At 46.2% G+C, this 22,265-nt stretch overlaps 1 protein-coding gene across 1 annotated transcript in view; it reads right to left on the minus strand.

Moving 5' to 3' along the window:
• The window catches only part of DDX31 (DEAD-box helicase 31), a 70,508-nt gene that overhangs the window by 45,483 nt on the left and 2,760 nt on the right, over positions 1-22,265 (minus strand). Inside the window, 12 exon segments of the mRNA XM_026514246.4 lie at positions 3,130-3,309; positions 4,030-4,265; positions 5,286-5,392; positions 5,503-5,622; positions 7,187-7,251; positions 8,393-8,434; positions 9,778-9,822; positions 15,582-15,646; positions 16,607-16,677; positions 17,790-17,833; positions 18,847-18,922; positions 19,029-19,285. Coding sequence (XP_026370031.3) covers positions 3,130-3,309; positions 4,030-4,265; positions 5,286-5,392; positions 5,503-5,622; positions 7,187-7,251; positions 8,393-8,434; positions 9,778-9,822; positions 15,582-15,646; positions 16,607-16,677; positions 17,790-17,833; positions 18,847-18,922; positions 19,029-19,285 — 1,308 coding nt within the window.

Genomic DNA, 22,265 nt, shown 5'->3' on the forward strand with positions numbered 1-22,265 from the left:
ACCAAGAAAGAGGAAGAAGCTGATCCTTCACATCTTCTCATCAGAACCTGTCCTTCCGGGACCAGCCTTCTCACACTAACATAGTAGTGGAGCTCTGGGGGCAGCACATCTCAGTAAGACAGGGCCAGGGTGGGCACACCCTTCAGAAACGGCCGATAACAGGAGCTGGCAAGGCCCAAGGCCACAAGTTACTGCACTCCCAGTTCCCAACTCAAAATTTATTCCAATCGTGTTTTTCTACAAGTGGTCCAGAGGCATGAAGAGCAATCACCTTTCCTACAGGACAATTTTTAAGAAACAAATTTTAAAGGAAATTTGAAAAAAACCATATATTTCAACTGTAGAAAATTATATATATTAAGTCACAGGAAGAAAACCAAATCATCCCACCACTCAAACAAACCACCACCGCTGGCAACCCCTTCTGGGCACGTGACCCACGTGTGGCTTCTCAACGGCAGTACGCTACTTCTACTACTAACGTGCGTGCCCTTGTACCAACAGAATACGAACGTCCTTTTGGGCCAATAAATCTGCATTCAGCTCCGTCACTGCTCCGTGACGGGCAGCTGCAGTTGTCTCTGATTGTTCGCTGTTACGCCCAATGCCGTGATCAACACCTTCGTAATGTGTCGTGCACGTGTTTCATCACTCCCTGGGGTAACCTTGGGGTAAAACCCTACAGGTGGTCTGGCTGCACCACAGGGCGTGTCCGCTCTAAAGGCCTGCCAAGGGCACGCTCACGTGGCCCGAGTCACAGCACAGCGAGCAGTTCAGACTTGGCCGTGTCTGTCTGTCAGCAACAGAAAAAGGAATACAACCAAACGACTAAAAAGGTGGAGAAAAAAAAAAGTGACGTCTCCCCTTCCGCTCGGACACAGCCATCATGCCACTGGGGTGTACCTCATTCTGGTCCTTCTTGTGCCGCTCCTTAGTCATGTGACCAGAAGCCCCAGGCACCCCTCACTTAGCGCGGTGGGTAATGACAACCAGCACGCACAGGGCGCTGGCACATCCCACCTGGCGGCCTACGCGCTGCGTGCCTGAACTTCGCCTCACCTGCACGAAACCCCATGAGTAGTACTATTACCACCCCCATTTCCAGATGGAGGAACTGAGGCACAGAAAGGTGAAGTCCCTTCTTGCCCAAGGGACGCGCACATAGCAGAGGGTCTGGCCTGGCACCTGGACCCAGGGAGCTGTGTTCCAGAATGGCACCCAGGCCCCGGGGAGGACAGCTGCATTTGCCCAGAGTGCTGCACAGTCTTTAGAAGGGTCATGTTTAATAGATGCGTTGTAGGGTGAAAATTAGAAAAAAATCAGAGAAGTTCATAAAAGCCCGTGAGATGTCCTGAGGACTGGACGTAATGTATTCAGATCTGGGAGCATTCCTCACAGTGATCAGGCAGCAACTTCTTCAAATGGCAACTTCTTCCTAACGCTCGGAAACGTGGCCAGGGCCACGTCAACCACCAGGGAGACCGTACTAAGGTCCTGTGGAGCAGCAGCGAGGCAGACGGGACGGGGATGGTTTTAGCTTAGTGTGGGACGAGAAAGCCAGCAAAACGGTATCTAGAGGTATGGCCTCCCATCTTCTACCCATCTCAGGAGAAGGCCGTGCAGGCTAAATACTTAATAAACAGAACACCACAAGTGGCAGGCTGACCGTTCGGGCAGGAGCCAGAACAACAGGAGTAACGGCACCTACATTCACAGAGCGCGCACGAACCAGGTGCCACGCTGCGCACGTACTCTGTGTTTACTCAGTGCACCGTCACACCGACCCCGTGAAGTAAGAAGTGCCGTCCCCTCCCTTTGAGAGATGGGCTAACTGGGGCACAGGGAGGCGACACGCTCTCCTGAGGTCACGCAGCCAGTACAGGCGGAGGCGGGACCAGAGCACACAGCCATGAGCACCCTGCTGGACCACTGCCCTTCGAATGTGAGGCAAACAGTTTGAGGTAATTTCACACAGAGCTTCTGCGTGACCTCTTCAAACTCCTAGATCCTCCCGAGCCCGTCCTCGGCTCCCTCGTCATCCTCACGCCCGCCCCACAGAAGGCCTTGGGTGAAGAAGACTGAGAGGATGAGGAATAAACGCGGTAAATGGCGTTAAATGATGAAATCAACAAACTCAACTGAATCAGGGACTTTGAAATTGAAAACCAAGAGTTTATAACGCGCACAAAGGCTGGACTACTCGGGAAATTCTACGCAATCTTGTGGTAAATAAGCAGCTCTGTCCTTGAGTGACCTTGAGCAAGCTCCCTTTCCTGAGGCTCCACATCCTTAGTGACTAAAACGACAAAAGCGAGCACAAGAAGGGGGCTGGACTTGATGACTTTAACGTCTCCTTCAGCTCTAAAGATGTTGTGCGTTTTCAAGCTGGTTCCAGTCAAGTCTTGCTCCGATTCCTGGTTGTCTCTTGCTAACTGTGTGAGCGCCTGGTCACCTCCTTCTAAGGACAAGATGGCTCCCCCTTGCAGGGCCCGCGCGTCCTCCTTCAGCGCCAGCGTGCTCCCCTCAGTCTGCTCTCCGCCACCCCCTCAACGGAATGAGGGCCACGTGGCTCAGAACCTAAAATCGGGGAGACGCTATTCTCTTCTTCCTGAACAACAGTATTCCTCAGAGCCGGGACAGAACTGAGACCCTGAAGCCCCTCTCCCAACCAAGGTGTTAAGAGTGAAAGCGCTGTATCTTGTTGACAATGACAGCAGTCGCGCTCAGCAGTACCATATGTGATCCACAATTTAGCTCCATTAATGCTCTTAATTTGAAGACATCAAGCCCTAATTACACACTGGGTACTAAAAAGGCAAAACCCTTCCCTGGTGCCAGCTCCTTAGCGGTGCTCTGTTGCCCTAACAGCTGCTGGAGGCAGACTCGGGCCAAGGCGGGCCCGGGAGCTCTCTCAGGTGGAAGAGGGCAGCTCCCGGAGCAAGAGCACACGGCAACAATGGACGCCCTCGCCCACGCCGACGCAGCCGAGCCGAACTGCTTCCAGAGCCGGCGGGTCACCCAACTGAAGTGCGTCCCCGCCTGCCCCCGTGGGGTCTGAGAGGGAAGGCAGCGCCGACCCCAGGGGGGCACGCCCCCGCCTCCGCTCCCGGGGCCCGGTGCGGTGCTCACCTCCTGCTCCATGTTGCCGTGCAGCTGCAGGAATTTTAGCCGTGCGGAGGCAGATGGTAGCAGCTGCCCTGACGCCGGGGCCCCGGGGCGGCTCAGCAGGGTCTGCACGAAGAGGTGGTAGTGGAACTCCACCAGCTCACAGCTCGAGAAAAAGACGATCATCTTCTGGTCTTTTTCAAACTACATCGGTACAAAGAGGGAAAGAACCACCACATTTTTTAAGATCAGATGACACTAAAATGAGTATTTCTCTAAAACACACAGGTGGATTTGGCCCCGATTTGGAAACGCGGGTGACAGACAGCTTTGACTTATTTTACAAAAATAATCCTGATACAACATGCTACGAAGAGGAGATGAAAGGAAAACAACAGAGCTGTAACTTGGACTGGGTTTCCTGAATCTGAGACAAACCAATACGCTGTAGGCTGGGGCTGCACGCTGCTGTCCCCCCTGGCTGGGACCACGCACGCAGCAGACGTGAGGCTTCACCCTCCAGGCCCGGCACCTACTATTCTCCCACATATCAGGCAAAGTTCGCACACGATCTCGTAAATAAACACAAAAACCCTGGGATTCTTTCAAAACCACAAGCACAGGCCCCTCTGTCTGCCCGCATTCAGCATGTTTCTGCCACCTGCGACACTCCTGGTTCTCAGGCCCACAAAAGGATTCGGGCAGATCTCACGTCGAACCTGGCAGCCATCCCTGACCTCGGGTTCTTCACCACCACCCTAGAACCGCTGACTGCTAAGGTCTGTGTTCGCAAACACGGCGGAGTTGGAAAATTTCTGTGCATGTGTGTAAGTGAGGGTCCCTCAATTTGTTGCTATGAACACCTGACACAAAGAAAACGGGACCTTCTTCCCTCGACTGATCCGGCCTCACATGCGGTCCCACCTTGCACTGCTGTAGGATGAAGGCCGCCAGGGAGACGAGCCTCAGTTTGCTGGGAACCAGTGTCACATGCTGGTCGAGACTCTCTGGAATGGCAAAGCTGTCCGGCTCGCCAGCAGCTGGGAGAGGGGAGGCCTCAGGAACTGCTCTGCCCTTTGGGTCAGACTGGCCATGGTGTTGATCCAGGACAGAAATCCTGACCGGATTGAGCAAGCTGATATCAGCTAGCCGCGTCACACCTTGGAGCAAAAGTGAAAGAGGCAAAACAGGTGACAGGCATACACTGTGAGACTAGTCTCGTAGGCGCACCCCCCACACCACACGTCCAGGCTGATGAAAAGGCTCCCTACGGGCAACACCAGGGCCCCAAGGGCCTGCCCTCTGCTTGACCTGGTGGGGCAGGCCCACTGAATCCACACCAGCGTTTCTCAACTCCGACCCGGGCAAGACCACTGAAAGGGATGCTAACAGCTGTCTTCCCAGCCCCCAGAAGGGTTCTACAGCTCTATCTACTGATAAAAGGGCGTCACAGGATTCTGTCATAGGATTTTATAGGTTTAAAGGCCTTCTCAGAACTTTTATTGTGTTGACACACACCAGGAATTTCTAAGACAAGGGGGAAAGGTGTGGCATTCCCCAAACTTCTGAGCACAGAATCATGGATTCTCTCTCAAAATTAACGTTACGTAGGATACATTTTGAGAACTGGTATGTGCACACTGCCATAGGGTCAGTAAAATGAGTAAACCAGACCTGAGAACAAACGAGCTGTGTGCTGTGTTAAGAGGGTGACTCTGCCAGGCCTCAGTGCCCTGTCTATGAAGGAGGGCTCAGAATGTCCATCTCATGAAGATGGAAAGACAGAAATGAACTTAAAGAAGTCTCTGTTTAAGGGTCAATGTTATTTAAGAGGAAGGTAGGCTGATAACACCCACAAAAAAACCTCATGAAACCTCTGGATGGACGGAAGTCTGGCTCTTCTCTTCCTCTCGCCCTGCCACGAGCACTGGGAGCATTCTCCTAACAGAGGTGGCTCAGGATCTGCCCTGGCTGCCCCCCCCACGCCCTGGGTAGCACGGGAGAGCCTGATGGGACTGGAAGAGGAAGGCAGGACAAGAGTCTGAAAAGGCAGTGCTTTAGGGGCACCTCCCTCCTCAGCCTCTGCCCCCAGTGCTGAGAACCACTACGGACAAATGTCACACATTACATCTACGTCCTCCCTCCCGGTTAAGAACAAAGAGCACTCCTTTTCAACCTACCTTCAGTGAGTGTCGCCGACAGCAAGACGTTCTGTCGTTTCTGGCATTCAGCATTTATGGCGTTGAGTATCACTGTGATATCCTTTTCAAAACCCAAATCCAAGATTCTGTGGATTCAAGAGAGGGGATTTTATTCTGCATGCAAAGTAAAGACTGCAATGAGGCCAGCAGAGGCAGCCCTCTCCTCCTACTGTTCATGCTTCTGGGTGAGGCTCACCTGTCTGCTTCATCCAAAATCAGCCACTGTATCCGACGAAAATGAATATTCTTCGTGGATTTTATATGATCCACCAGTCGCCCAGGAGTCGAGATAAGGATATTTATTCCTTTGCGGAGTCTGTTTAAAATTATGTACCATAAAGGAAAGTAAATCAAAGGGGGCTGTATCAAGAGAAAACACCCGAAACAGGCACGGGAGACAGATTCACATCTAGCACCAATGTGCACAGTGTGAAGCCACGACAAACTTGATGACAAATGGATACAAAGATATATCTGAGTTTCCATTTTCCTCCCAAGTTTCTCTCGTACAGAACATAATTATAAAGATTCAAAATTATATTAAATTCATAAAACCTTACATTTGAAAGGAATCTTTACTATATAGTCCAATGCCCTTTATCTGATCCATGGATCCTTTCTTTCTAGAACATTCCAGATAGATGGTTATCTAGCCTGTTCTTGAAGGTTTCTGTGCCAGGGAACCTCCACCCTAAATGAGTTATCCCACACCAATGTGATCTAATGGCTAGAATATTTTTTTATACTGAATCTTTTTTTGTAACCTCCACACAACGGGGCCCCAGCTTTGTTCTGTAGATTAGGGAGAACAAATCTTCAGTTCTTACTCCCAAACATCCTTTATCCCATATTTCCACAGCAGTAAAAGCTTCCGATTTTTAGCTGAGTGTATTTCCAAGCCTCTTTTGAAGTTAAGTATGGTCGTGCGCCTATGTTCGAGCATGGGATAGAAGGACAAAGGGAATATGCAAAACCCATAAGTCTCTTTGGAGGAAGGACGTATGATTATCTTTGTCCCTGCTGGCAGGGAACGAGATGTAATGGCTGGAGCTCTAGCAACTCTCTAAGACTATGCAGTACCCTTAAAAATGGAAGCCTCACTTAGTGGTAAAGTTAGAAGGGACTTAGATCCTGATACCAGAGCACCATACCAGCCTGGGATGGGCTACCATCAGGCTTCTTAAATGTGAAAGAAAAAGAAAACAGCCGGGTTTGTGCCACTGCTGTTGGCTGTTGTTATTTATAGCTGAATCAAATCCAACCAATACCTTTAGGTTTTAAGTTTAATATTTACTCCTCAATTACAAACTACACACACGTGACTGGGTGTTACTACTGAGCATTAAGATATAATACAATAAAAATATTTCAAAAAGAATACAGATGATTTGTGATTTACCTGTTGCAACATTTTCTCCTGACCCCCATTACCACTTCCAATACAGAATTAGGAATCAGTGTTTTGGATATAAAAAACCAAGTGTAGAACATTATGGAAGTTTATAATCTTGTTTTTACAGAGCCAAACAACAAGACCCTAAACTCCCAATGCAGACAAAAGAGAATCACCAAGGGGAATGGACACCAAACAAGGAGGACTAAGGGGTGCTGGAGGGAAGGGACAGAACTTAGGAGGATAGTGAGCATTGCTACCAACCACATCAGAAGTGAACCCATTGTAGGTTCATCAGTATTCCTTAAGACAACACCATCGAGAGGTGACCACTCCCTGCTGCCTCAATCTGTCCCTACGCTCTGGGACTAGGAAGCACGGTTTGAGTAAGGCTCTCTCCAGGTTTACAAGGACCAAGACTCACTGAATAGGAAAGCAGAACAGACAGACCCAAACAGGAATGGATAACAAACAAGGGTCCCCATACCTGGCTTTTTCTGATTTCCTTCTTTCTCCTCCCATCAACACTCCAGGCACAATCCAGGTAAATGGCTATGGAAAGATATCAGACGAAAATCATTGCAAAGACCCCCTTTACACTTTTTTTTAAAAGATTTTATTTATTTGACAGAGATAGCCAGAGAGCACAAGGTGGGGGAGGGGATGGTAGATGGAGAGGGAGAAGCAGGCTCCCTGTGGAGCAGGGAACCCGATGTGGGGTTCAATCCCAGGACCCTGGGATCATGACCTGAGCCGAAGGCAGATGCCTAACCTTGACTGAGCCACCCACGTCCCCCGTCAAAGCCCCCCTTTACTGAAGACACAGAGACCAATTACAAATTCTTTTTCCTTAGAGAAGCTGGGAGGGAAGACCCAGGCTTCTCACTGTAGGAGGCGTGACTGTGCAGACATAATTCCCGGGCATCAGCCCTGCTATGGACACCAGCAGCAGTCACTTAGTCCTAGGCATCGCCCCTGCTATGGACACCAGGAGCAGTCACTTAGTCCTAGGCATCGTCCCTGCTATGGACACCAGGAGCAGTCACTTAGTCCTAGGCATCGCCCCTGCTATGGACACCAGCAGCAGTCACTTAGATTACAGCTCTACAACTAGCTTCCAGCACAGTGAGAGAAATGCGGGCTTTCTAAACGATTCCAGTAGCTTCTCTGCCTTTCCTCATGGAGCCTCAGTTGAAAAAACATTTCCCTAAGTCTACTGCCTCTTTTCCCTTTCTGGGTACAATAAAACCCAAGCACAAACCTTCTTTACTCCCCACCCCTGACAAAAGAAAGGACAGATCAATTCTCCATCTAATTTGGTAGGCTGGCAGGCTTTGGCTCTGAAGCCCTCTCTCTCTTCTTTCTTAGACCCTATGTACAGCTTTCCATGCAATCGCTTCAGGGTTGTCCCTGTGCATCTCCACGTGTGGCTTGCTAGGGACCACGGTGAATAAGCTACAGTACTATAAGCACCAGGAAACACTAGTCATCTAAGCTAGAAATTGGCAGTTAGTAAAGTGTAAATCAGTAAAATCTTACAAATTTTACCTGGGCAGAACAGAGACAGCCAGGGAACCTGGAAAAACTGAAATAATTCCTTGCTTTTTGAAAACAAAGATAGGACTGGTCGACTTCTCTTTTCTCAGAAAGTCAGGGAACACAAAGATAAAACTGAACTCACAGCTCACCTTACCTTGAGCAGTTTCTGGACAGTGTCAAAGCTTTGCAGAGCCAGCTGTAAAGAGTGAAAAGTTACATATAATCAACAAGCTTGTTCCCACCTCCCTTCCCCACCCTCGGGCCCCCAACTTTTAAAAACCTTTAGACAATGTAAAGTGATTAGGATTCCAACTCAGACCTTAAGTTGAGATTTGAGAAAAACAAAATCTGATATATGGCATCTGCTCAGAACAAGACACCTTGTTCTTACACTGCTTCTGAAACCTGTCACTTTGGAGACTGTGGACAGAGCTACTGCGTCCACTCCTTGGACGTGTACAAAAATAGTGTCTTGTGCTCCCTCTGCTGGCTTAAATTCCCACAGTGCCACACAGAGAAGTACAAGTCTACAGCCCATGGATGGAGAAGTGAAACAGCATCACCCTGAATGTGCCTCCCTTCAGGAAGAGAGAGAATCAGAATATGCAGGAGGGCGTAAACTGGAATAGTGGTCCACGGGCTAGCCTCTGGTCACATTGCTTTAAAGGTGGTATGTGGTACCCTTCGAATGTGCCAAATAGAGCACTGAAAGGTGGTCACTCCCCAAGTCTATTAAAGGAACAAAATCCAATGAGCCCAGTGGAAACCAGAGAAAGTGAAAATTAATGTAGGTTATAACCATTAACCAGCATCAAGAAGCCTCAACATAATCCATTTATCCAAGGAGATGTATATAGTTTCCACATGCTCAGTATTCATGATGCATCCTAGGGAAGTAGCAAGTTTGCTGCTGTAAAAATTTAAATAGCTTCATGCCTACTCCTTCACAGGACTGAGCCGAGACAGGGCATCACGGCAGGCTGTGTAACAGGCTAAGTAGAAACCTCCATCTCCATGATCAATTCTCTGCAAGGAAGTGATTAGCATTTGATATAGAAAACAGATACCCTAATCCAAACTTGCCTCTCTAGGCAAATAAAACAGATCAGACGGAAGAGATTTCCAAGAAAGAAGAAAAATGTCAAGAAGCTTAACTTCGAAGAACAAGTAAAATTTTTGGTACAGTAGCCTCTTTAAAAAAAAAGTCTATTTTAAGGCCGACTGCTCTAATTTTTAATTAAGTTATAAAACAAACCAAAAAAGTAGAATATGTAATTATTTTAATTCCTTTTAAAAGTACAGAAATTTATAGTGTCATTAGTTTTTAGACAATAGGGAAATGCTTTTCCGTACTTAGCTTATGATTTTCAAAGAGTACTTGAATTTTTCTTCTTGACGGGAACCAAAAGGATGGCCCCAGGCAAAGGTAAGGGTGCAGAAGGGAGAAAAATGGTAAAACCCACTTTTAAATTCAAAAGGATCTTACTTCCAAAAGGAAAGTACCTGCTTAAAACCCATCCCGAAGGTGAGACTGCTTACCTCTCTCGTTGGCACCAGTACCAGGGCATAGGGGCCGTCACTGCGCTATCGACACAGAAGGAAAGAAATGCCGTGAGTGGGTGGACTAAGGTCACAGGACTCCAGGTGGAGAGAACTTGAGGGGCCCTTTGCACGCATCAGCGGCAGTCTCATTAAGAAAGGGACTACGATGCCCACTACGCTTATTATTACGCAACCTTGTTCTAAAGGTGCTGGCCCATGCAATCAGACAAGAGAAAGAAATATGTATGAGTCTGGAAAGTAGGAGGTAAGCCTGTCATTGTTAGCAGATAATATTTTATACTAAAAAACAAAACCAAACAAAACAAAATAAAACCCTGAAGAGAATCAATTGAAAATCTACTACAAAAAAGACAACTTAGTCGAGTAGCTGTACGCAAAATTAATATACACAAACCTACAGCCTTCTTATGCAAAAAAGTTACAAAATGCAATGGAAGGGGGGAAAAAAAATCACACCAGAGCAGCAACAACAAGAAGCTTGACAAAAAATGTTCAAAATCTATATGACAGACATTTTTAAACACTTCTGAGGAGCATAAAATAAAATTTGAATAAATGGGAAAATGTATCCTATTCTTGATAATATGGCTCCATATTACAAATAAGCTAATTCTAAGTCAACCCACAAACGTAGTGCAAACCTAACAAAACTGCCACAGATACGCATATATGCACACGACATATATAAAATAATACATATATTCAGACAAGCTGATTTCAAAGTTCCTATGAAAAATAAATGTGCAAGAATAACCAAAATATGTCTGAAAAACATCAGATATTAAAACAAATTAAAACTACCATAATTAAAAAAAATTGATACTGGCATATAAATTGAGATTACAAAAGCAAATAAGACAGAATCAAATATAGGGGCGCCCAGGTGGCGCAGTCGGTTAGGTGTCTGCCTTTGGCTTGGGTCATGACCCCAGGGTCCTGGGACTGAGCCCTGAGTCAGACTCTCTGCTCAGCGGGGAGCCTGCTTCTCCCTCTCCCTCTGCCTCTCCCCCTGCTTGTGCTCTCTCACTCTCTCTCTGTGTCAAATAAATAAATAAAATCTTAAAAAAAAAAAAGAACAGAATCAAATATACACAGAATTGTAGGAAATAAGGTGCATTTTTCATCAGTAGGGAAAAGATAAATTATTCAGACATCAACAACCAAGTCAGAAAAGTAAAGTTGGAATTAAGTTGGCCTTTTTCTAGATGATGTAAAACTCAGAAACTATTAAAAAAAACACTAATAAATCCTATTTGGTAAAAAAAAAAATTTTTTTTAAAGATTTTATTTATTTATTTGACAGAGAGACAGCCAGCGAGAGAGGGAACACAGCAGGGGAGTGGGAGAGGAAGAAGCAGGCTCCCAGCGGAGGAGCCCGATGTGGGGCTCGATCCCGGAACACGGGAATCACGCCCTGAGCCAAAGGCAGACGCTTAACGACTGCGCTACCCAGGCGCCCCATTTGGTAAAAATTTTTAACTCAGAATGGGAAAATAATACCTAAACAAAACCAAGTATTAAATGACAAAATGAGGGGAAAACACCCCACGTGTAAGAGAAAGGGCCAATTTCTTCAGTTCACAAAGGTCTGTGATTCAATTAAAAAATAAAAATACAGGGGCGCCTGGGTAGCGCAGTCGTTAAAGCGTCTGCCTTCGGCTCAGGGCGTGATCCTGGCGATCCGGGATCGAGTCCCACATCAGGCTCTTCCGCTATGAGCCTGCTTCTTCCTCTCCCACTCCCCCTGCTGTGTTCCCTCTCTCGCCGGCTGTCTCTCTGTCACATAAATAAATAAAATCTTTAAAAAAATAAAAAAAATAAAAAAAAAAATAAAAATACAAAAGATCACAACAACTTAAGTTGAAAAATGGAGAAAGAATGTAAATAGCCAATTTATGGAAACAAGAATTCAAAACATGGCTTTTACACATACGAAGAGATGTTCAATTCCATTGTCCAATGAGCAAAACCAACATAGCTGGTAGTGTCACGAGGGCACAGGCGAGCCAGGGCTCCTGGGTGCCCCGCTGTGGGGAGCACACCCTGGCTTCACCCACTGAAGTTCAACTGCAGCGTTATCTACCAAATAAACATGCCACTTCCACTTCCAGGGATTTCTCTAGAAGATGCACCCGTAAGTACGCATAAAAAAGTAAAATATTTTACAGACTGTGAAGTATGGAGAATAGCCTTGTTTGTAGCAAAATACTGACATAATGTAAATTCTACCAAGGAGGGACTTATGCAGTGAATTTGTCGTAGTGACAGGCAGCGGGATACTCAACGGCCATTAAATAGGCAAGGCAGATGGCAGGGCACGGCTAAGAAACGACCCCAAAACATACCAAGCAAACAAGAGCAAGGGACAAAACATCATGCACAACAAGCAACCACTTGTGTAGCAAACCGAACACAACAGAAAAACCAACACACAGAAGCTCCGACTGAAGGGGGAGGGGAACTCTGCGCTCACACTTGCTCTCTCTGCAAAGACGAGCCCTGGGAGGGCCCCCAGGCTGGCGGGAGGACCTCGCACCCCGAGAGAGCTGTGCCACATGGGGGAGAGGGAAGGATAAGAGACTGACTTCCCACCATGTGTTGTTTGGTCCTCTTTTAAATTTTTTTTTAACATGTACATTATATCTAAAAAAATAACAACAAAGATAATAATAAGAGAAATTACACAAAAAGTAACCCGATACAGGCCTCCAAGTCAGCGGTGTCTTGCATCTCTGAAGGGCTCACAGACACTTAGGAATTAATCAAAACAATGTTAGTGTAGAGCTAAGCGCAGATTTAGAGCAGATTCAATTACAAGCATGGTTTTCATGTTTTGCATAGGAAACATTTACCCACAAGGAGAGAAGGATTTGGAATTCAAACTAGAGCCGTCTGTACTCGACAGCAAGTCTTCGAGGCTGCACTGAAGCCCGGGCGAGGAACGGCAAACATGTTAGTACAACAGTAGCAACGTGCCACAGTGTGACGTTAGGAGATTCTGACATTTCAAAAGGTGTTACTACACAGAGAAGAAGAAAGAAAAATCAATTCCTCGCAGGGCAGAAGTGAGTAAAGAAGGATGGATGTGTTGTTAAAAAAAATCAGAGCCCAAATAACCGAAAGAGTGAAAACACAGAAAAGCAATCCGTTCTCATTCCATCACCAGAGTAATTTACGGCTCTGCTGGGTGTCTGCTGGGTGCCTTGAGTCTGCTGCTCCCTCCAGATAGGTTTTTACAGGTCAGATCATTTTACAATGAACTCCAAGGGTCTCTATTGAATATTACTTGAAATAAATGAATTACATTTGGACTTAGAGAACTCCTTTTACAGAATATTTCAATCTTTAATAGAACGAACTGTTGTTCACGCCAAAATAAATGGAATAAGTAAAAATGAAGACATGGCTGGTGAACGTTTCTAGATATAAGCAAATCAAATCGTTGCCTTTCACACTAGCCATGTAGCCGTGCTGTGGACAGTGAGAGCTCGCGCCTCACGGGCAGGTACTGCTTCCAGAAGCTGGACACCAGCTCTCCACCCCACCCCACCCCCCGAGCTTTAGCTCAGGAGCCTCGTGGTAACCCCGGGAGACATGCACGACACCTGAAGTCACGGAGGCACAGCGGGATGAAATGGTTTGCCTAAAGACACACTCAGAGCCAGGCTTTGAGCAGAGCTGCCCACCACATGGTCTCCCTTAGGTACGGAATCTAATCTCTCCTGTCCTCAGGTCACCGACCTATGAAATGAGACAGTTGGGCTGGAACTACAGGACCCACGCCAGCTCAAATATTCCCCAACTCTCCAACCTTATAAAAAAACCAAAAAAACAAAAAACCCACTGCTAGCAAGAAACCCTCCTGGAATTTATAAATGGATGAGACTTTCCCACATTACTGCAATACTTGGCCTCTCTCCTTCTCTAGCTAGGCACCGCTATAATGCTAAGTCCTTTATATGAATTACCTCACTGAAAAGTGCCCAAAGGGAAGAAAAAATCAGTCACCTGTAGGAAATACATTCCTCACTTATCCACCTCAGAGGAAATCACTATTAATAGTTTCTTTCTTGTCTTTTTATGCACACACACGTACAGAGTATTATTTATGAAATCAGATCATACTGTACATACTGTCTTGTACCTGCCTTTTTTAACAGGCAAGAACACTTGTCAAGTTCACAAAGACAAACTGAAAAAAAATACCACTTTCAATGTCTATGTAAGGTTCCATCACTTGGACGTTGTGTAGGACTTGTTTTATTGATTTTAAATAAAAGTTTAAGTAAAATTTAAAAACTTACCTTGAAGTAAATTTAGGCTTACAAAAAAATTACACAAACAGTACAGAGAACTCTCTTATACCATTTTCCTAGTTTCCTTATATGGTTATTAATTCTCAAAATCCCAGTACGATGATCAAAACCAGGGAATCAGCACTGACGTGCGACTCTGGATTAATCTGCAGCCTGTATTCCGACCTCACTGACTGACCTCTCAGCGTCCTCTCCCCAGACCAGGGCCCAGTTCAGGACCACATGTTGCACTGAGCTGTCACGCCTCCTTTGTCTCTTTCAACCTGGAGCAGGTCTCCAGCACTTCTGCTTTTGGTGACCTCAACACTTTCGAACAGTAACGGCCAGTCACTTTGTAGGAGGTCTCTAGATCTGTGTTTGTCTGCTATTTGCTCACGATTAAAACCGGGTCACACATTTGGGGCAGGAAAACCACAGAAGTGGTGCTGTGTCCTCTGGGCACCTATCTGGAGGTGGCTAAGGTGGCGGCAGCCAGGCTTCTCCATTGTAAAGTGGCTGTTTTTCCCTTTGTGATTAAGACGTATCTCGTAGGGAGATCCTTCAACACTAGGTAAATATCCCATTTTTCATCAGACTTTTGCCCCCTCGTTTCAGCATCTGGGATGACCCTTGTGTGACACAGTATTACTAAGGCACCAGCCAGACGCTCTACGGCCGTCATTTCCGCGTCTCTCCGTGGGAATTCTACTGTGAGGAGGGCCTGTCCTTCTCCCGTGTGTTTACCCATTTACGCGATAATTTGTTTCTATCAGTTTGTACTCATGGATGTTTGTTTTAGCCTGCGGGCTATAACCCAGTGCTATCACTACTTGCTTGTCACCCAGTATCAGGGAGGCTGGAAACATGCCTAATTATGTCCAAACTGAGAAAAAAAAGAAAAGTAACCAATTAGCTCTTCTCACCTGCTTGTGCACCTACCTCACTTCCTATTTCAGATCTTACCAGGTCCTCTGCACTGAGGATAACCAGGACGTATTTGTGGGACTCTGGGCTGGGTTTTGAAATGATGCCTGCGCCCCTGGAGTCTGGCAGTTAACGTGCCTCCTACAGGCCCCGGGGAACCCAACTAAAAACAAGTATTCCACCACTGCTCTCCAAGCTTCCATTTCTTTCTATAAACTTAGGGTAACAGTAATACCTGTAACTTCCCGGGTCAGGGGGTCGGATTTCAGATTCAAGAAGATACAACACAGGCAAAGAATCCAGTACAATGTTTGGCATGAGGAACGTGTATTTTACAAATGTTTCCTACTAGACCTGACACGATGATTACACAATAGTTATTCTATTCTACTCTACTCTGGGCACAGTCCTCGGGTGCAATGTGTTTATGTAATAAATGAATCAAAAAGAAGAAAATCATGCTAAATGGAAACAGACTCTTTTGGTCCCAGTATTACTGCTTTGGTTCAGTTCAATGCTGCTTATGCACTATGAGCAATGACAGAAAAACACTATACTCACCTGTATTTTTGACTTCATTGCTTGAAGAGACTGGACCACAGGGATGCAGTAGGCAAGAGTTTTACCTTTTAAAAAAGTACAAAAGCAATTAAAATCACAGACCCTGCAGACGTAGGAAAAGCAACAATAGTAAAGAAGACGGGTTTGCTACCTTTGGGTAGCACTAGACTCGGGGGACAGGAAAAGCACATCCTACATCCAAGAGAGGTGAAAACAGGTTTGCCCGTCTGCCACAACTCCCAATTTTGTGTGTAAAGCCAGTACTGCCCAAAAAACCTGCAGCTTCAGCTCCTTTATCCAGCTAAGGGAGACAATGACACGCTTCCCAAGTTACACAAAAGCTCAACTTGAGGACCAGCCTCCAAGCTAGGAAACCCCTTTAAAGTCATCCTTCACCATGCAAATGAGCTTCATGGCTAAGTGAATGACCTGCACGGCACCGACGTACTTAGGAGCCAGCTGGAACCCGAAGCCAGCCTCTAAAGACTGTGGAGAAACCAAGGAATGGCAAAAGCTTCGGTTCCACCCACCTGAATGGTGGCTGAGCTGGAGGGCGTGGTGAACCGCCAACCTGCCATTCTGGGCACAAGAGGGGCAGTACACGTCTATAGATAATTTTGGAACACGCAGAACCTGTATTCCGTATTGGAGCAAAACGACTGGCATCCGAACAGCGTGTGCTCATGCCAGCACTGTGCGTCAGTATCAGAAGAACATATTCATCCCCTGCTGCAGGGAGGAGGGCAGCTCGGGCCACAGCTGGTGGTCCTGGGCAGAGCCCTGACAGAGGCTCGAGAGACTGACAGTGGCCTGACCACCTCCTGATCACTCCTGCTCACAGCACCACCAACCACCCTCTTCCTTTCACTAGGGGAACAAATTCAGGGCTCCAATTAAGAGCAGGCATGGCCTCCCTCCTTCCCCCAACAAAACAAAGCCACCGCCGCCACAGACACTACACTATGGAACCTACTATGTGAGTGTGGCCTGGGTGTCAGGGGAAAAGAAGTTAAGTGACGACTGACCTGAGCCTGTCTGCGATCTCACCAGAGCATCTCTGCCTTCCAGCAACACGGGAATACTTTGCTTCTGAACGCTTGGGCCACCCAAAAGAAAGAACACATGCTGAACTATAATATTTTAGCCTCTCCTATTTACAGGCAGAGACACAGGACACACAAATCACAACCGCCCCCACGCTTTGCTGCACCTGCCAACTGCCACCTCAGAAGTCACCTAAACATTCAACTTCTGATGACTGGAGAGGTAAAACCTCAGTTAAATTTCTGCAACTCAGCCGAAAATACTGAGGCTAGCCAGGGATTGGCCGCTCTAGCAAACGAATTAAAAAGAAAAATGGCACAGGCGTGATGACAAGCGGGAGCTGCCACAAGGGCATACCTCCCGTGGTAGGCAACGGGACACAGTAAGATGTGGCGGCCAGATTCCATACAAGAGAGTACAAGGCAGCCTGTGAGCCATCCAGATAGGCTGGGGCTGCTTCCCAGTCTCCAAAAACCAAGGCGTGACTATCATACACACACTAAGATGTGTGTCCACATGTGTATTTAAAAACAAACAACAAAAAGGGCACAGAATTCATTTAAATTTGGTTGCTGAAACTGAACAAAAAAATGGGTAAGGGGTGTCCTCCTTTTATTCTTCAAGACTTTGATTAATTTGCACCTCTAAGTAAAGTGTGGAGATGAGTAAAATGTAAAATACAAAGCATACATACTCACAAAAAGGAAGTTCACCTCTTCTCTACACCTCTTACTATTCTATTTTCCAAGAGTCATCACTATTAAACACTCAAAAAATTTTTTTTCAATATCCCATTATATCCAACCAAATATTTACTCCTCTCTTTTTGCTTGCTCTAGTTCTTACTACTAAAAAACGGCATGATAAATTCTACACTGTGGACATATTATTTTCAGGGTAGCATGGACAGGAGTGGGATCACATGCAGACATCTTCCGGACCGGTTCAGAGCTGAGAACAGAAGTAGTTAGCGACTCAGTCTCTCCCTCTCACAAGTCGGGGACTGGGTGGTAAGTGACGTGTCAAGCCCTCAACGGGCAGCCACCCAGCCGCGCTCTCTAACACAAAGACGCAGATTTGCTCCGCACACCACAGGTAATTCAGATTCCACTGCTCAGAACCACTCAAGGCTTAAGAAAAGCAAGACTGGCCTGGAACCCTTACCTGGTCATTCTAGTCATGTTTAAGACCGTATTTATCGTGGAAATCTAAAAGAGAACACACAAAAGAAGTATTTTTAACTATCGATTTTTTTGGCACAAATATATTTAATGTAAATGAGGGACGCAAAGGAGAAGACACTGGGATAAAACCGATGGCCGTGCTCAAGTTCTTCCAACCAGTAAGTGTCACCTGGAGGCGGTTCTGCCCACACCCCACCCCCATCCCCCTCCACACAAACACACACACACATGTGGCAACGTCTGGAGGAATTTTTGCTGTCACAAGTGGGGCAGGGGATGCCACTGGCATCAAGTGAGTAGTCACAGAGTGTTCCTGAACACCCCACCATGCACAGGACAGTGCCCGCAACAAAGAATTATCCATCCCCAAATGTCCCCAGCACAAACCCCCTCGACGTCCCTGTTCAAACCCGGACGTAAGCGAACAGCTTATGTAAGCCACCCTAAAGGAGAAAGTGAGCTGTGACCATGGCAGCAAAGGAAATCCAGACTCCCTGAAAGTTAATGCATTTTTCTCTTACTCATAAATAAGAGTGGAAACTTCATTCACGGTCACAAAAACAAACAAACAAAAAAATCCATCTGTTTGTAGAAAATGTATGTTAAAATCGCCTCGTGTTCCTTCAATTCTTTGTAACAACAGACTACCCTTGATAGGAAGATGCCAGCTCAGTTCCCTCTCTTTCAGTCATTGTGACCCCGCCACCCAGATCGGCCTCCATGTCCCATCTACCCACTAATTAGGAGCTTGTCCTAGAGCCCAGTAAGTGGAGCCCCAGGCCTAATTTGAGTTAGGTAAGGAAAGTGTTTAGTTCTTTAAAAAGGGGGTGGGGATGGAGGTGAGGACAGTGAACAGTGACCTAAGCTCACTGGGATTGTCCTAGAAGAGCGTCTTACCGATCTGACTTCATTCAGGTAAATTGGAACAGAAATAACCATTCTTTGATTTTTCTTCCTAGAACTGTCATTTCACAGACATTCCCAAGGAATAACCACACTGAAAAAACCGACCGCACAAGACGCTGAGAGATACTTACTAAATGTGGGTGGAGGTCCAGTTCCTGAAAAGCATCCGAAGTGAACACCTTTTCTTGCACCTGCTTTACTACAGGTCTGCGAATGACGAACAAAACCCAGGCATCAGTTCCGATCGACAGAGAACAAGGCAGAATACGCTTAACTCCTCCTATTCCTGAAGCACACCTGCCCCTGAACATACCTGTGGAGCTCCGGGATTTCAGGGTTGTTTTTAAATAATGATGAAGTCCTAACGCACGGTTTCTGTTCCCGGGTTCCATCACTCACACCAACTGAAGGTTTCTTCGGAGAAAATGTTTTCTGTGCCTTCCCCTTAAAAGTCCTTTGTGTTTCTTTAGCAGCAGCTCTCTCGGCTGGGAGAAATGACGCCTCGCTCCTCCGTTTCGCTGGGGGAGCCTCCCTGGATGCTGGGTGTTTTCTTTTGGTGGCCTCTGCTTGCTGCGTTGTTCCCAAAAGGCAAGAGCAACAAGAGATGCATTAGTCCATGAAGACAGACCTCAGAGTGAAGCCTGACTGCCCGCAGAATTGCATCTCTCCCTGCAGAGATCATTATGCCCCATATGTCAAGCAACAGTTTAGGGTCTGCAATCAGATTCTTTGACTCAGCTTTTTTTTTTTTTTCCCAAAAAGAAAAAAACAAAATAAAACAGAAGAACAGAACACAAAAATCTCAGCTCATTCATCCAGTAGACCTCACCATCCATCTTCACCATCAACTCAACCAAGATGAGGGTGAGGATCAAGAAGGGAGAAACCTTTGTGGGGCTGAATATGAACAAATGGGAGTCTCTTTAAAGGGAAGAGAAACCCACCTTGTGAAGTGTGCATGCTAAGTCAATCCTTATCCCCAGATGTCCATCTACACAAAAAGACCAGGGGAGGGGGAGCGCATCCTCTCTCTCCATCAACAAAGCCTGTTGGTGACTAGACATGGGAGGCTGCGTCCCAGCCCATGCCCAGGAAGCGGAAACCTTCATTACTGCTCTATCCCAGAGCGCTTGGATCGCTGTCATCCTCCCCCTCACGCTGCTCCCCCAGATTCAGATGGCTTGGAGACGATTCCTACTTGCCGTTTCCATTCCAAATGAGAATTCTGCTCCATCCATCACTTCTACCACAATTATTTCCAACTCTCCTGGCCTTTCAGGTTCCCATCTGATCGCCGATTACAGGCTACAACACTCGGCATTTTCTTGCCTGTTGCTTATTTCTGTAACATGGATATGGCCACAAGCGTGATGTCCAAACTTCTCCCAGGAGAAGAAACATCCAATTTTCTTTGAAGAAACATTCTATTTTCTTTGGCCTTCTCTTCCAATTTACACAGGAATGAAAAACATCCCACGAGTAGCCAGGGCTTATTATTCTGGCATTTGGGTTTCTCTTGGAATGTTATTTCCCCTTAACTTGAAATGACGGATTCCATTTACACATCAGCTTGCTTTGGCCATGACTGTCAGCTTCAGGCTAACCTACCAATAATAGTTCCTTGTTCCTGACAACTACAGGACTCCTATATCTAAATAATTCAATAAATTCAACTTCGAGTATTTACTATTAATAAAGTATTGACCTACTCCATTTTACGATCTATTCTTACAAAGTCCCAAGTTTATGAATGTTCAGATTAAAGAAAGAGATAAAGTCAAGTTGCAGGTCTGCTGAATCATTTTCAAGGCAGAATGAAATGTGCTGACGTTCTTTGATTTATGGAACTACAGACTCCCGGAGCACAAAGAGGCCTAAAGGCCACTCCCACCATGCACGGATTCCCTACTACAAACTCCCCAACAAGTGGCCTTGCAGTAGGCCTTGCCTACACACCTCCCCTTACTGCTCTCCATCCCTCGAGATGCCAAATTCTAGGGGTTAGGAAGCTGTTTCTGACACTCAGACGAGATCCTCCACCTCGATCATCTGTCTGCTAGTCTGAGGTTTGCTTTCTGCAGCAACACAAAACAAGCTTACTTCCTCCTGTGCACCACATTCCTTCACACATCATCTAACTTTTTGTCTCTTCTTTGGACTGAACAGCCCAAATAGGACACGAGCTTTCAATCGTTTATCATCCCAGTCACCTTTTATTCCCATATCAACTGTTCTCTAAAAATATTCAGAATTAAGCACGATATTTCACAGGCTTTCCACTGATCCTGGGCTAAAATCGAAAACCTATAATATTATCTATAAAGCCCTCTAGAAGCTGGCCTCTGCCCATCTCATCAGCCTCAGCTGTCCTGCGCTTCCTTAGTTCCTAGAACGCGCCATGCTCCTTCCCTCCTCAGGGCCTTTGCACATGCTATTGCCATACCCATGTCTGCAACCCGCCCTTTGGCTCGCTAACTCAAACTCATCCTTCAGATCTAGGCTTACCGGGTCCTCAGAAGAACCTTTACTGACCTCGTCTCTCCACCTAGTTAGGCCAGGGCTCCTACTCTTGGCTCTCCTGGTACCTTTTTTCTTCGCTGTAGCATTCAGTACAATTACCATCATAAAATGTAATTTGTTATGTGGTATCAGTCCTCCCCATTAGACTAAACTCTGTAAGGGAATGGACAAGTCTGTGCTGCGTGGCACTGCATCCCCTGTATGGGCTCAATTCTGCCCAAAGTAAGTGCTCAGTAGATGCTTGTAAGATGAATGACACACAATGGAATTATCCCTTCCCATAATGTGGACACTACTGCACTGCTTGTTAGCTTTTCTTCCCCAGTATCCACAACAAAGTCACTTAAAAAACTGACGACTCAGCAGCCCTCAAGTAGCTTGGTTCTGAGGATACAAGGCTGGAAAATTTAGCCAAGCCCTTGAGGAACTCACAGATTAGTGGAAGAGACAAAAGCATAAAACCACAAACCCAAACGTATATTTGTACTCAGAAAAGATATGAACAAAGGATTATGAAAGCACAAAACAAGAAGACTACCACGGCCTACGGCAAGGGGAAAGGAAGCCAGGAAACAGAAATGCTTCATGAGGTGGCATCTGAGCAAAGAGGAGCAAAAACGTACCTGAACCTACTAAGAAGTCAGCTCTACAACATTAAGCAAATTACCTCCCTCTGAGTCTCTGTTCTTGCACCCATAAAACGAGGGGGTTCTGGCGGATGACCTCTAGGGCCCATCTAGCCCCCAAGTCTAAATACCATGTCTCTGATATTAATAAATATACTAGACCCCAGGCAACATGCTAAGTACTCAGGTGAATTATCTAATGCATCAATACAGGTACTGGTATCATCCCATTTTAAGATGAGAACAGTGAGGCAGAGATATGAGGTAATTTGTCCCAGGATCACTGAGGGATCCAGGCTTTGCTCAGGCACTGATTCTACAGTCATGGTTCCTGACAATTATGCTATAATACTATTTATTAACTGTATCCTAATTGGTTGGAAAACATCAAGTGTAGCTTGATC

This window comes from Ursus arctos, unplaced genomic scaffold, assembly GCF_023065955.2.
Source record: "Ursus arctos isolate Adak ecotype North America unplaced genomic scaffold, UrsArc2.0 scaffold_18, whole genome shotgun sequence".
In the NCBI taxonomy this organism is placed as follows: Eukaryota; Metazoa; Chordata; class Mammalia; order Carnivora; family Ursidae; genus Ursus; species Ursus arctos.